This window comes from Diadema setosum, chromosome 4 (genome assembly GCF_964275005.1).
Source record: "Diadema setosum chromosome 4, eeDiaSeto1, whole genome shotgun sequence".
In the NCBI taxonomy this organism is placed as follows: Eukaryota; Metazoa; Echinodermata; class Echinoidea; order Diadematoida; family Diadematidae; genus Diadema; species Diadema setosum.
The window spans coordinates 25659059-25676025 of NC_092688.1; the positions used below are offsets into that span (position 1 = coordinate 25659059).

Below are 16967 nucleotides of genomic sequence, written 5' to 3' on the forward strand. Positions count from 1 at the left end.
CTTACAAATCTTATTTCATTTTCAGATTTAACAACCCTTCGGCGTAACAAACTGTAATTAATTTTCGGAATGTCAAACCTTCGGAATAATGAACCTTATTTGATTTTCGGATTAGAGAACGTTCGGACTATTGAATCGTTTTCGTTTTCTGATCGACAAACCTTTGGACTCACGAACTTTATTTACGAATCTCATTACATGTTAGGATCAAGGAACCTTCAAAATACCGAATTTGATGTCCTTTTTAAGACCAACAAGCCTTCTGAATCACTCCACAAATGTTCGGATTAAGGAACCCCATTTTATTTTCAGAACACAAACATCTGGGTATGGGGATTTTGTGTTTTTCGGACCAACTAACATCCAGAATGGCGAATATCATCCATCGTATATATTCGTCGTTGTTGTGACGTATACGTCAAGACACAGTTCACAAAATGAGTGTAAAAGCATATTTAGAGTTCTGGTTCACGAGGAATACTCTCATATACTGTTGAATTGAAGTCATCTTCTCTTCTTGGGGAAATGTCGCTTTCGTACAAATCTATTTTTGAGGACGGAAAGTTGTTTTGGCTCTCACAGCGACCATTGATGTTTTCATCAGTATGTGCTTCTAAAACGAGATAGCCATGTTCATCCACTTCATGCTCCACTCTTGGCGTGCTAGGATAGATAGAAGCCGCATATAAAGGATCGTTCTGGGTCATCGCATAAGGGCCTAATTCGTCATTTCTTTCGACATTCCAGTAGGTAGGACAATTCTCCGGTTCTAAAGTGGGTACAGTTTGGCTGGAAGCTGATGGAATTTCATGGTAAATTGGAAATTGCAAGCATGAGCTACTGGCAATGTCACTGGCCTCTATGGCATCTCGACTTGCTTCAGGTTGAAATCTAGTAACTCTGTGCAGACTGACATTGGAAAGGAGGTAGCCGTCTTCATCAACGTCTTCTTCCTCTTTATTAAAATGCCTTGATTGAAGAAATACGACTTTCTTCTTCCCCTTCTTTTCTGAACCTGACATGTCCATGTACAGTGCTCTCGTGTTATCAGCTCCCGTATTTATACACTCAAAAAAGAGTTCACTCTCCTGGTGTATGACGTCATAAGAAGGACGTGATCTAGTTTCAGCTGAACTTTCAACACCTCTCCTGATGCTCATTCCAGGTTCAAGAGACAGGTCCGGTGATATGTGACCCTATCAGAGAAAAGTCACACACAAAACCACCATGAAGTACATCTATCATCCTTTCCTGAAAATTATTTTTGCTTTAAAGTGAAATATTACTCATGAAGCTTTCATTGTCTAACATCATCAAAACAAGTTGGAATAGAACTTTAGAAAAAAAAAAGAGACTCTGAAGAACAGGACTTATTCTAGTGCACTGACATAAGTCAACTTGTGTCGATGATTGTGTGTGTGTCAGCGTTTAGAAATATAAGCCAACTACATTTTTTTTTTTTTTTTGGGGGGGTATTGTCAGATAAACGTAGAACGGGGGGGGGGGGGACTCAGCTGCAATATTCTATTTCTGATTATGTCGAAGGCACTGCTGTCCGTAAAGTTTCTTAATAGTCACGATAGTATGCTTACACACTTTGAGGTGGAAAATTGAGATAAAGAACAAAAGTGGCTTGATGTACGATACCGCTTAAAACCACTACAGATTTCAGGAAATGATTTCAAGCGCAGACCCATAATAGCAATGTATTATTGTAAGCGATTTCACATGCCTATTGGAAAAAAAGCTAAAGCCATGTGAATCTTTGGGGATTTTTTTTTAGTCCAAGTTAAGATTTCTTTTTTTCTTTTTTTCTTTTTTTTTTTGCCAGATATTACTCGATACTTTCTCATGTAAGTTCAGCTGCAGGGAGCATTTTATATTCATTTACGTATGTTAGATGGACCACGAATTGGATTTATTCCAATCAATTGCACTACACGCTATATACATTACAAAAGAAAATGAATAAAAAAAAATTGAGGGAATTTTCCTGTCATATCTTCTTTCTCAAGCCTCCTCACCCCCGCACCCCATAGAAACACGCATACTTACAGCAAAATTCTCCCTTCTTAGATAAAACCTGTAACCTAAAAGACGTAATTTGTGTGTCATTACCGCTGCACGGTTCCCATACGTGTTCTGTGGATGAGCCGAGGCGCCTCCGTGATCTCTTGTGCCTGGAATATGAGTCGAAGTGTTTGGCGGATCCAGCTGCGACAGCTCTTCACTGGAGTGGACTTTCGACTTTTGACTTGAAGCTTGTCGACGCCTATACGTATAACATAAAATGAATAAAGAAAGAAAATAATACTCTTTGAATGCATCCTGTCCAGCTGGAGAGAACGTTACTGTAAATTACAGCACAAATTGTTACATTGTCCAAAAAAAAAAAAAGATTAATATTTTTCTATCCATTTTCTCATTCCTTTTCATAATCAAAGTGTGATATAAAATTCCTGTCCCTCTAACAAAATCTAGCACAGTGAATAACAAACAGAATATACCAAAAAGATTGTTTTCTTTTCTTTCATTGTATCTAAAGTAGCACAAATGAGTCTAACTTTTGACAACAAAGTTTTGAGATTTTTTTTTCTACTGCGATTTCTATTTTTTTAAGAATGTCTAGTGTAGAAGGAAAAATTGCCGTTTTTTTTATGTTTTGAAACAGTGGCAGAATGCTGACTCAATACTAGGACTTCAACTGGGAGAAATATTCATCCCCTACTAAAAGTCTGTATTTACCCACGGCAGTTGTCTATCCACTCACACTTGCTTAACAGCCTCCAAACTTTCACATCATTTTGTTTTTCCTTGTTTTTTGTGTGTCGTCCGTATTTTTTTTTTTAACTGTGTATACATAGGCGGCTCCTTGTCTTTGTTTTGATGGTGGTTTTTGTACAATAACTTAAGTAGAATGTTGCATCAATGAACATTTTGGGCGACAATGGAATACACAATAAACACAATAAAATGTCTGGCGACCAGAAACTCAAACATCTCACCCCCCCCCCCCCCAATATGTAAGAGAAATACAAATCAAACAAAGCAAATTTACTTCAACATTCATGTGCATTCAGTATACACTCACTTCTGAATATGTTTTGATTGTTCAATGAGTCGCATACAATGACTTCACACCCTAGATTTACAAACTAATTTTGATAAAAATTCACCTTTTCTGTTGATGTCTACACCAAGCGATGGACAGTATGCCAACCACAGCAAAAAAAACGAGAAGGGTTCCCAGGATGTACGTAATAATATTATAATTGTTCCCGATACTCTCAGGATCTGGAAGATAAAGCATTAAGTTAAGATATAATTCATTATATATTAAACATATTTAAGATATAAATATGTAACATATATTTATTCCCTATGTCACATTTTATTTCGATACAATTACAAAAATGATGCTATTGTAATGTATAGTAAAACAGTTTTATTGCAATGAATTATAGATATATGTAAACATACATAATATGAAAATATTTTGGATGGTAAAGTAGTTAAGTTTATTACATCAGACTCTGATATATAGACAGAGCGTTTAGACTTTCCAAAATATAGAAGGATAACTAGGGAAGAAAATATGGTCAATAATATAGGTTTTCCCGGCCAATTTTGCACTTTTGTCAGTCCAATTTCTAATTGCTAATTATTCAATTTAGCAAAATTTAGCATAGATGACATGTTTGGCATTTCGATTTCATGATCTCTTCATTCAAATTCATTTAGGAGTATCCAAATTACCTTTAGTCTCATTCTAATTAACATTTTTTTAAAATTGAAATTCGTAAAACCAACGCAATCTCGTTATTCGTTCATTCAATTTAGAATGACATAGTCACGTGATCACGGACATGCCCTACTCGTCATTCGAATTCATATTTAGGCATCCAATCTAACATCTTTTGCAGTCAATTTAGCACGCATGTTTATGCTTTGGTTCTTTCTTTATTTTTTTTTCAACATAGTTATTGTTTTGCAAGCGTCATTACATTTCATGTTTTCGTATTTATTTTAGAGATTTTGGCAACATTTTTTTTTTCTTCAATGTGCTTATTGAATCTTCCGGTCCGAAGAAAGTGCATGTGGTCACAACTTATCTGGCCGTTGAGAGCTTTATTCCGAGTGTGTCGGCCAGTTCTAGGAAGTCAAGGTTATGATCGTCAAATGTTCCTATAATTCCTTTTCTGTCTTCTTGAGAAATACGTCTGTATCTAACTTGTGTTGTCATGACTGTAAGAAGATGAAGTTAATCTGTAGTATTGGTACGTGTAGGTCAGACATGTATGGAAGGAAAGGGGCGTTACAGAACAACAAACTCGAGTTATATAGGGTCAAAAATATGGTACTTTAACTGCTTAACAGTTCGGGGATGAAACAAAAAGTCACATGGAATACGTGTTTAAATGTTCTCACCTTTAAAAAAAATAAAATAAAATGACGTTAATTTGAATGAACATGTTTGGAATTTGACTGCCAATGCGCGAAATTGAATGACTGAAATACCCTTTCTGCAAGTGCTGGAGAATTTGAATAACTGAAGACCACGTGCCAATTTGAATACCCGTTTTACGAATTCGAAAAGTATATGTGCAAATCTCATTGATCGAAATGTTAGAAATGAACCTTTAATCAAATGGACTGACAAAGGTGCGAAATTGGCCTGGAAAACCTATAACTTTCTTCAGGCCCTTTACTCCACAGTATTACTCGGCCCTTTAGCACAATGATATGGATGCACTTTCATTGCACTTGTAACCCATCCCCCCCCCCCCCCATTGAGCTTTTCTTTTTACAGGAAAATGCCTTTTCATTAGATGAACGGATATTTGCATTATGATTGTTACATCACCACCAAAATCTGATAATCGATGAATAAGAGTTTTCTTTTTAGCTCCCGTTGAAGAACAACGCATTGCGACATTTCTTCATTTCTTCATGGACGTTCTTGTTATTCTTGTATCATAAGAATTAAACTATTCTGCACTATGAGACAGTAATAGTTTCAAAACTTGAATCCAGTATATTAATTCATGATGAATTCACTATGAACAAACGGTGAAGAACCACATCTTGTGTGTTTCCGTCAAAACCAGGTGGTGAAACAATAATGTTTAGGCAAGAGTAGCAAAGTAGTCCTAAATGTAATCATTGCGTATATGCAATTAATGCGTTGAGAGGTAAAAGTGGAAACACTAGAAACAAAAATATGTTTTACTGCGGGTCGAATCAATTACTAAACTCACTTGACTGAGACGGAGACGTTTCAGTTGTCGCTCGCAATGACGTAATAGCTTGGTTAGTCTGCGTCTGCCCTGTGCATTGAGATAAACCCACCACAATCAATTGATGGTATACATGCTCATGATATAATGTCTGCAAAATACGTTCATAATAAATCTTTTAATCTGTCAAATGTCAGATTTTTGTACGCGGTGATAAAAGTATGAAAATTTGTAATGCACGAACGCTCATAATGGAGATGTTGACTTTGCACAGGCCGCCGACCCCCCCCCTCCAAAAAAAAAAAAAAAAAAATAATAATAATAAATAAGTGGTCTCCCGAAACAAAAAATCAGGGGAAGAGGAATCAGAAATCCTGAACGCAAAAAAATAAAAATAAATAAATAAAAAAGTAATTTAAAACATTCCGCCAGGAGATTCTTCCCTCAAAGGGAAATATACACTACACAAACATTGACCCTTGACCCTTTGTGGCGCTGTCATCGCCCTATCAAAAACACACACACACACACACACACACACACACAAACAAACAAACACACACACAAACACACGCACACACACACTTCCACATGGCCCCTGCTGTATATTGAAATCATGCCACTGTCTAGACATTCTATGTCGCAGAATCAATTGTAATACATGTAGTAAAAAAGGGGGGAAGTGATAGGCTTTGCGGACAACAGAAATTTGAGCAGCTAGTCGCCAGTATACAATCCATGTCTGCGAACTTCATAACCACCATCTTTTTTGTTGGTGGTGATGTTTATTCCAAGGGCGTAGGGGTCTTTGAGCTGGCACTTTATGAATACTCCAAACATCAATTACTGTATAACATTGTGATAATTCTATCATAGCACATACGGTTTTGTTCATCGTATGTTACACTGTATAATTGCCAAATGTACTACATACCTATAGACACGATAGAAGTGCTTTCTGTACTTTGTGTAGGCATTGTGCTGACATCTGGCCACTCTGTGTCTGTGAACAAACATTCCCATCCACAAAAGCAATGACAAACTCATGTAAAGATCTTGTGTGATAGCAGACAAAAGATTTATCATAAAGCAAACTGAGGGGTACATGTGGTGTCGTAATCTTACGATATTAAATGGTAAAAATAGCAATCTCTTTGGTCGTTGTTGTATGTAGGTTTTCCCAGCCTATTTCGCACTTTGTCAGTCCATTTGATAGAAGGTTCGTTCAATTTAGCAAAAAAAAAAAGAAGAAAAAAAAAACCCTCGTTATCATACAGTCTGTCTTTCAAATTTGCAACTTGTGCGTCCAAATTAGTATTTCGATTAATGAAATTTGCACATGTGGCTTTAGAATTCGTAAAAAGGTATTCATATTGGCAGGTACTCTACGTTCATTCAAATTCACCATCATTGGCCGAAAAGGGTATTTGATCGAGTCATTCATTTTCGCGAATGAGCTATCAAATTCCAATTACATTCATTAAAATTTACTTCATGTTATTTCTTTTTAGAAAAGGTGAGAAAATCTAAACGTGTATGTCAATGTACCTCTCTGTTTTCAAATTAAAGCAGTAAAGGTATCATATTTTTTTTTACCCAATATATTTAGAGTTTATTGTTCTGTAAGGCCCCTTTTCTTTCACACATGTCATTATAGGCCTACAAGTACCGGTACTATTTTTTTTTTTTTTTTTACAGTCATGACAGCACAAGTTACCATACAGACATATATCTCAAGAAGACAGAGAAAGAATTATAGAAACATGTGAGGATCATAATCTTGACTACCTAGAACTGGCCGACACATTCGGAATAAAGCACTTAACGGCCATATAAGTTGTGACCACATGCGCTATCTGCGGACTGTGAGATTCAATACGCACAATGAAATAAAAACTGTTGCCAAAATCTAGATACGAAAATATGAAATGTGATGATGTTTACAAAATAATGGCTATGATGAAAGAACATAAAGAAGGAAGCGAGGCATAAACATGTCTGCTAAACTAACTGCAGAACATGTTACATAGGATGCCCTAAAATGAATTCGAATGAACGAGTGCAGCATGTACGTGATCACGTGACTGTATCATTCTAAACTGAATGAACGAATAGCAAAATGGTGCTTGTATTACGAATTTCATTTGTTTGTTTTTTATTCACTTTCTTTCACAAAAGTGCTGATAAGATTAAGATAATTCGAATGATTCAAAATGAATATCACTGAAGAGATCATAATATAAAAATACCGAGCATGTAATCTAGGCTAAATTTTGCTAAATTGAATGCAGCCATTAGGAATTGGACTGTAAGAAGTGCAAATTTGGCCGGTGAAACCTATATTTTCAAATTAAGAGGAAGGAAATATGCAGTGAGCATTTCAGAGCACGTATCATACTCATGAAGAAGATATACCGAGTATAAAATAGATTGATATTCCTCAATGAATTACTCCACGGGGAAACATTGTGTATAATTCCGAGAAATGGAAAATTTTGCTGGCAAGCATTGCCTCATGTCAATGCATTTGAATGACTTATTTCAATTTTTCTCTTATCATGCTTATCAAATATGGCAGTACAGGTATTCCCATTGGTGCGTTCTATGTCATGTGGCGTGTTTTAGGTGAAGGCTCAAATGGCACCACTCAGATGCCGATAACTCTCGGAAAGTATCAGGGGCGTCACCAGCTTTTTTTGAAGGGGGTGCCTTTTGACACTAAATGTAACGAGATTTTTTGGACAGACATTTGGAATATAGGAAGCTCTAAATCCCCAGACTATGTAGTGTTTTTTGAGGGAAACCAAGCGGGGAAAGGGCACCGGCGTAGCTAGGATTTCATTTTTTTTTTTTTGGGGGGGGGGGGATGTTAGCATGCGAGGGAGCCAGCAAGGGGGGGGGGGTGTGGAAGTGCCTGTTGTCCCCCCTCCTCCCACGGTGAGAACTTTTTGCATTTTGATGTTGTAAATGGTGCAATTTGATGCAGGTTTTTGTGTGTTTTTTATCGACTTGAAACAGTCCCACTTGTTTAAGGTAGCAGTACATTTTGATGGAAATTGTTGTTGAACAATGTGCCTATCATTTCAATAAATTTCTAATATTGATTCTTACACTGATGTCATGAACGCGACCGAGCGAGCCCGAGCAAGCGGAGCGAGGGTGAGGGTGTGGGAGGGTGTGGGAGGGGGCCAACCCCCTCCCTGCACGGTTAGAACTGAAATTGCATTTTGATGTTGTAAATGGTGCAATTTGATGCATGTTTTTGCTTGTTTTATCGACTTGAAACAGTCCCACTTGTTTAAGGTAGAAATATATTTTGATGTAGATTATTATTGAACAATTTGCCTATAAAATAGTATCATCCAAATAAACTTCCTGTTTTGATATTTACACTGAATATCATGAACGCGGCCAGGCAAGAGCGAGCGGAGTGAGCGAGGGGGAGGATGTGGGAGGGAGTGTCCCCCTCCCACGGTGAGCACTTTTTTGCATTTTGATGTTGTAAATGGTGCAATTTGATGCAGGTTTTTTGCGTGTTTCATGGACTTGAAAAAGTCCCACTTGTTTAAGGTATCAGTACATTTTGAAGTAAATTGTTATTGAACAATTTGCCTATAAATGGTATCATTTAGATATACTTCTAGTATTAATTCTTACACACTGATGTCATGAACGAGACCGAGCCCGAGCAAGCGAAGCGAGCAAGGGGGGAGGTTGTGGGAGAGATTTGTCCCCCCCCCCCCCCCCTATAAATGGATTATAGAATGCCGGTGTGAAACGACAAATTACTGGCAGCAACATCAGGAGAATTGCACGATTGAATGCAAGCGAGCTTGAAAATTTTGACATTTTTAACAGTTTAAAAAAAAATGCCGTTTGTAGCTATATTTTTCGGTTTAGAATTTAAGGGTGGGGGCACCGCACGCAACTGCTTGCAATAAATGGCAGCAATATCAGGATAATGGCATAACAATAACATGTGTGCGAGCGGAGCGAGCGAGCTTAAAAATTATACATTTTACAGTCCAAAAACTGCCGTTTGTAGCCATATTTTTTTTCGCTTTGGAATTTAAGGGGTGGGGCGCACCGGACACAACTGCCCGCAATTACTGGCAGCAACATCAGGTGAATGGCATCACGACTAAATGCGAGCTAGCGAAGAGAGCGAGCTTGAAAATGTTGACACATTACAGTCCAAAAACTGCCGTTTGTAGCTATATATTTCCCTTTCGAAATAAAGGAAGGGGGCGCACCGGACGCAAATGCTGGCAATTACTGGCAGCAATATCAGGAGAATGGCATAATTAAATGCGAGCGAGCCGAGCGAGCCGAGCGAGCGAGCTTGAAAATTTTGACATTTTATAGTCCAAAAACTGCCGTTTGTAGCTATATTTTTTTGCTTTCGAAATTAAGGGGGGGGGGGGCACCGGGCGCAACTGCTGGTAATTACTGGCAGCAATATCAGGAGAATGGCATAACAATTAAATGCGAGCGAGCTGGGAAATTTTGACATTTTACAGTCCCAAAACTGCCGTTTGTAGCTATATTTTTTTGCTTTCGAAATTAAGAGGGGGCACCGGGCGCAACTGTTGGTAATTACTGGCAGCAATATCAGGAGAATGGCGAAATTAAATGCGAGCGAGCGGAGCGAGCGAGCTTGAAAATTTTGACATTTTAGAATCCCAAAGTTGCCGTTTGTAGCTCAGTATATTTTTTCGCTTTGGAAATTAAGGGGTGGGGCACACCGGGCGTAACTGCTGGCAATTACTGGCAGCAACTTTAGGAGAATGGCATTACGACTAAATGCGAGCGAGCGGAACGAGCGAGCTTGAAAATTTTGACATTTTACAGTCCAAAAACTGCCGTTTGTAGCTATATTTTTTCGCTTTAGAAATTAAGGGGGGACGCCCGGTGCGCCCCCCCCCCCACGGATCCGCCACTGTTAGTCAAGGGTGTCGGTTTATGTTCATGATTTGGGGAGGTTTGACCAGCGAGGTGGCGTCGACGTGACCAAGAGGGGGAAGGATGTCCAAAATCTGCACTTTAGAGCAACCCCTAATTGTGCTTGTTTGTTTGTGTGTGTGTATTATATACACCGTTGTACAAGGAAAAGTGAGAAATTAGCCCAGGTCAAGTCTTTTTATTGGCAATGCAAGACATTTTTATATAGACTAGTATGTAAAGCAACGCTGCAAAATCAATGATCTAGCTTTGATCAAACGAAGCGTAAGGTACAAAGGTGTACATTCTACATCACATTGCGCAACATTGCACCGACTCTTTTTGCCGTTCGGATGTTCTGAGTACACTACGCACACCCTGCTTATAAGCAGAATGCCAACCAGGAATCACGTTGAATCACAACCTTTTGTCGGCTCCGGGCTTTTTGAACAATGTTTCACACTATATAACTCTTGAATTATGGTTAAAAGAAATCATAGAAAATATTTTATTTCTTGATCACCCTTTCATGTCGATTTCAAAAGCAGTTTACTAACCCTTGATTTACCATTTTGGCAAGTCTTTTTTTTTAAACCAGCGGATTGGGGGGGTCCCCCCCCCCCCGTGAGCCCCCTCTCCCCCCCCCCTTTTTTTTTTCTTTCAAAAGCAAGAAAATCTTCTCATTTATCAATTATTAATTGTGGAGGCAAAATTATAATATGCTTGCTCCTCCAATATTTTTATGGGGGCAACTTTTTTCTGTCAAAAAAAAAAGGGTAAGAAGGAAATCTTCTCGTCTCTGGAATTATGGAGGGGGGTGGGCAAAATTATATACTTGCCCCTCCATTTTTTTTTTTTTTTTTTTTAAGGCTCGCACTTGGGCTGGCAATATGGATTGGTCAGAAGTAACGTGCATAGACCCGACATACTTGAAAGTAGCACACGTACATGCAAACTCGTACGTGCTCCGTACCGTACGGATGTACAGTACGGTTGATAAATAGTAAACACTGTATAGAATACTAGTAGATATGATAAAATCATTTTTTTTTTTTTTTTTTTTTTAGGGGCTGAAGGGGGGGGGGCGCGTTCGCACCCAACGCAGTCCCCCCCCCCCCCCTGGTGACGCCAATGAGTATGCTTTAAAAAAAAAGTTACCAAAGAAAAAATATACAAAAAAAAATAGAATGTCATTTGCAGCTCTTCCCTTTCAGGTATAATGTACAATGCAGGTTTTTTTTTTTATATTTCTCTTACACTATTGCACTTAGCAGAGATTTTTTTTTTTTTATCATAATCACTGATAATATACTGTCTAATGGATTTCTAATATAGGACAGGCCGTTGCATTACTTTCAACTGCTCGGCACGAAGGGACCGAAGCATTCCATACTGGGAAGTAAGTCGACCATCCCGGTTGTGTCACACACTGCAGAGTCGCACTCCCGTTGACGGCGTAATCTTTGTCACAGATGAGAGTTATCTTCGACCCGAAGCTCGTGATATCCGAGTCCCAACTTCCATTGGGCACAATCCCAGGATGATCACAAAAACCGACCGAGACTTTCAATGAAGGAGAGATGTATGGAAATCTCATGAGCCATGAGGGGAAAACTTGAAATGATCATATCATTGCGATATGTTCCATAGATAAATCATTATGAAGAAAGATACTATGATTACATTTAAACAGATTCACGTTTGTATCTCTTCTGGTAGGGTTCAGATACCTGTTTATCTGCAAAAATCAATTGACAAGCTGACTTGCACAAAACGTGAACATAATTATAAACATTGATTGCATAAAATAAATAAAAATATATGAAGTTTAATTTGGTAACTGAAGGTGTGAGCCTGACAGAGCATATCGTGAGGATTACAGCTTATTAACAGTCACTGACAAATGGCTGAATAATACTGTCGTCATTATTGTCACTGATGCTTGCAACACTTGTCTTATTTCATTCTCTAATGTTAGGTAATTTTGGCCCTGAATACTCACGGCCAAATGAACGATGTCGGGTGTATTTAAAATGTGTCGCAAGAGGACATGTCCAATTGTGGGAAAAGTTTCCGCCAGAAATGATATGCGCGTACGTTTTAGACTGAAAACAAATGCACAATCCTCGATGCATGAGAGCAACGCCATTGTCTTCGGGCTGTCTTCTACAGGTAGACATGCACTCGCTGTCCGAATCAACGCCAAATCCGGTGTTAAATGCTGCTTGAGAGTTTAGTTGGTTGTCTTTGTAGCATCCAAGAAATCCAGGTTCTACGCAGTGACAGAATATTATGATAATTTCAACCTTCCAATACCTGAAACTTTGAAGTGTACATTATTTCAAATTCATTTCCACAACAGCTAGTCACAAATCATCCCTGAAATGGCAGTTGAAAAGCCGTTTTTTTCTTCTTTTTTTTTTAATACAGGTCAACTATTTTACATCTGTAGCGCCTGAAAAAAAAATGTATATGTATAATGTGTGTGTGTGTGTGTGTGTATGTATGTGTGTGCGTTGATATCTAAATTTATGGCTGTTCACAGTGTCGAGTTGTATTCCACCATAGGCCTACACAATTAACGACTAAAAGAGCTCTAGTTCGCATACACCAAACACACTAATTCAGTACAGATATCAAAGATATCATTCATCAAAGATATCAATATGTTTGCGAACATCTGCTTTACGAATGATAACGAAAATTAACATGTTTTCATTTGACATTTTGCATTTCTTACCTTGGCAATGGAGTCTAACAATCCTGTTTGAAGAACACACGGTAGTTGGCATTAAGCAGTCCATTAAACGCAGCGAATCTGTGCATCGATATTGTACAAATCGTTCATGAAATGGATAAAGTTTAATGCCGCATTTCCCATAAAAGTTTGATGCATAGATAACGGCTCTCGTGTTTAATGAATATTCATATAAAGAGAAAATAACTATGGTATAGTAACAAAACATAAAGAGAATTTCAGTAATGAATGCGTTTTTATATTATAAGAGTTTCTGTGTAGAGAAAACGCATATTATTCTAACGAATGTTTTAGTGCTTCATCTATATCACTAAGCTCTGTAATGTAACGATGTCATTGGCAAGTATCATTGCTCATCGTTGTGTACGTGTACAGCAAGAAAACTGGCAGTATAGTTGAAAAACAGAAGAGAAAGAATAACATTAGGAATTTTGGAATGCCGTGATATTAAAAGTGTTGCACGTTAAGAAAACGAACCATGGAAATGGTAAAAGGCCTACCTCATTAACTTTAGTTTTCTAATATGTATTTCCATCGTTGAATATATTGCAAAGTTACCTTTGGACGCAAAATGTGCTTTCAGGCGATCAAGATTATTTGATGCGATACATGCTATTCTACCTGGGATGATAAATACATATGCATACACAAGTTCTGATCGGCATGCATATTATTCTGCAGTTACCTTTACGACACGACAGCACTTGAGTCTTGTTTAGTGTTGCTGTAGCGATTGCGGCCAAATTATGAAAAGTATACCCCTTTACCGCTGGGAAGCCGAGCTCTTCGCAGACCAATTCAGTAGCTTTGGTGGTAAATTCAGCATTGAATTCATCATAGCACACGTATTTATCTGACTCAGTAACCAATAGACCTTCAAGGGGAGAGGGTCCGTCAGCCAGCTTCACCGATGATATCCCTTGAAAATCAACGACCAACGTTCGAAATTTTTGGGGGGTTAACAGATAATCTATAAGCAATCATTCACACCATAGCTCATTCAAAGTGAAGACGATTATTAGAATTATGGTCTAAATCCTTCTTCGAGTTATACATTGTGGTTTCCCCTTCACAGTTCCTCAATTAAAGGAACGGAAGAAGCAATGCGATTTATAACTTGTTTGTTTTTGTTGGCTTCTTTTATGTAGATGGCACTCTGCTTTAATTCTCTTCCCCAAACTGGGGAACAGTATGAAGAAAACTGAATAAACTGAGTCATCAATAGAATTCATGAATGCAATTCATACGTGATCAATAATAACACCTATTATTCTAGATAATGTAGTGAATGTCGAGAAATCAATCTATCAACTAATAGTCAGTACGTGATGGCTTTCTGTTCATCCGGTATTGGAATAAACATATACACCAAAATGAGTACAATATACAGTACAATAATACATTATGACAGATACGGATATGGAATGATGGCTATTATGTGAATTTATTTTCACAACACTCATGGCCAAAGGTTAAGAATTGTTGGTGTGCTGGCATCTTAGACTCATCATCCTCTTCCTTATCGCCACTATCATAATCATCATCAACATCATCGTCACCATCATAATCATCATCACCATCATCATCTTCATCAATGTTTTCATCATCATCACAATCATCATCATCATTATCATCACTATCATCGTCGTCATCATTATGAATTATACCACAGAGGTGAGAGGAATATTATATGTATATCATATGTTTATATACAGTCATTATTTACGGGCCGGTTATGTCCATTTTGATTTTCCCCCTTTGTATTGTTAAATAAATATGTATATTTATAGGATTTATATTTTTGCATATGTATTTATCATTATGTATATTTTCCCGTTTTTTCTATAATATTGGATGTGAAATAATTATGATTATGCTGGGTGGATTTAATGCAATTTATTGGTAGTGAATTTCGGTAGATTCATATAATTGAACGAATGATTAGAGCTACTTTTTTGTGTGAGTGTTTCTCAGGTTAAATGTATGCTGATATAAGTTCATTTTAGCGGGATTTTTTTCTTTTCGTCCTGAAACAGCTGTTCATGTATCATGTTTGTGTGTTAATGTACTTGTATACATGTATATATTTGTGTAACTGTTAATTGTGGTGTGATGGACCGGGTCCACTGTATTTCTTTCCTTGTACTTACCTGCCTGTGGGCAGGTAGTATCCTAGGAATATTTCTCACGTGCTTTAAGTTGCAAAGGAAATAAAGTATGTTATATACTCTTTCCTGTTTTGCATTTTGGGTTTTATTTCTTTTAAGATAATGGCCATGATATCTACCAAGGAAGTATTAAAAAAAAAAACTAAAATTTCAGATTTGCCGAACACCCCGCATTGAAATTGGCATCATGTATCTTCCAGGACAAATCAATGTCGCAAATTTCATTTCGTACATTTAATATTAGTGGGGGACAAACCAGTAATTTGGTGTTTAAGTCGCGTACAATACCTTTGTATATTTCCAATTAATAATGGTGTATCTAAACTGTTTTGTGTGTCATACACTGAATGTAGCTATGCAATGTTTGTGATTCTCTTTTGATGCACTGTGTCGTGGAACTTTGTGTTTGAGCTTGAGAGTGGCTTATTTTGAGTAGTCACCGTGGAAGAATTGAAACTGTATATAAAAAACAAACATACAAAGAAACAACCACGGGAAAAGAAACCTTACGCCCCCTGCAAAGGAAAGGACAAGACACCTTGCTTAAAAATGCAAAATCGCTACCGCCATGGGACCCAGAGCGGGGAAAAAAGAATTGCTGGTTCTCTCCCCTGGGCCATAACAATCCCATGAAATAATGTTGTCAATCATTGAATATTTGTATACATTTGTCATTCTGATACATATTATGGCTTCGATGAAAATGAGGTATATGATACGGCATTTAATTACTTTGTGTACTTTCATTTTACTTCCATGTGATGTCACTGTTTCATCGCGTCTTATAAGACTTGAATCTATGGTTTTTATTAATAATGTGTGTCAACGTGTGAGTACGTCCTCGCTGGATAGGTCTTCATGTTTCACTCTTTTAAAAACACGATGTCGGCCATTTTGAAATCAGTCGGCCTGCTTACTACTAGCGTCGACACAATCATACATTTTATGTCCTGTCGTTAAATGGAAACATCAGGTTCGGAGGGAAAAATCAGTGTAGGATTAACCAAAAGTCAGTGAACAGTTGTATTCATGGTGATAAAAGTGTAAACTGCACTTACCTTCGTAACACTCCACGGACATGTTGAATCTCACAGGGTAGATATATATACCATAACCGTAGCTTCGTCTCATGAGTGAGCGATAAAAAGGGAGAATACACTGAGTCTTTCACTATCAGATTCCGAGTGTCCTTGTTTGCTATTTCATCAAGTCTTTCAAATCCCACCACAACATTATTGATTGATTTGAGGGTATAGAGGATTCTCCTTCCACGAGGTGCCTGCAGAACCCAACTATCACCGTTGTCAACGCAGGATCTGTCACACGTTATCTCCTGTTCTAGTGGAATCTCCAAACAATTTAGACTGAAATCTGCGTGATGATAAGGATCACAAAGAGAAGACGTAAATTTATGAATTATGAGAATAGTAATTAAGGGAACAATGAAACATTCCTCGAACAGTACTCGAACTGTTTTCATGCTTGATTGACATGATTTAAAGCCCCAAATCATGTACTATTTCTTACTGAATATTTGGAACGAATTCGTCTTCACGGAGATCATAGCCCAATAGTTAAGTCATATATTGCTTTTCTTTAAAAAGCGTAGCAGATAAAAATAATAAAAGTTAACTTAATATAACCGAATTACTTGTGGGAGTTGTTAGAAACAGAGGTTCAAGCATATCTGATATAACATCCCATTCTCGTGTAACCAATGACATGCTACAAGAACTGAGAAAGAGAGAAGTGTGCGAGATATGTCAATGATGGAAAGAAAATTGAAAGGTATACCTACATGTAATAGTTCCCAATGCTGAGGACTTCATAGAAGGATTGCAAAACATGAAATGAGCACAAATC

General features: G+C 37.6%; 1 protein-coding gene across 1 annotated transcript; it reads right to left on the minus strand.

Moving 5' to 3' along the window:
- Positions 1-455: 455 nt before the first annotated feature.
- Positions 456-16184, minus strand: LOC140227761 (uncharacterized). The gene is made up of 7 exons (XM_072308161.1): positions 16163-16184; positions 12919-12996; positions 12181-12450; positions 11532-11741; positions 3177-3294; positions 2119-2272; positions 456-1196 (listed from the first exon to the last, which is right to left on the minus strand). Exons 1-7 carry the CDS (start codon positions 16182-16184, stop codon positions 456-458), a joined length of 1593 nt encoding a protein of 530 aa, XP_072164262.1.
- Positions 16185-16967: the final 783 nt, after the last annotated feature.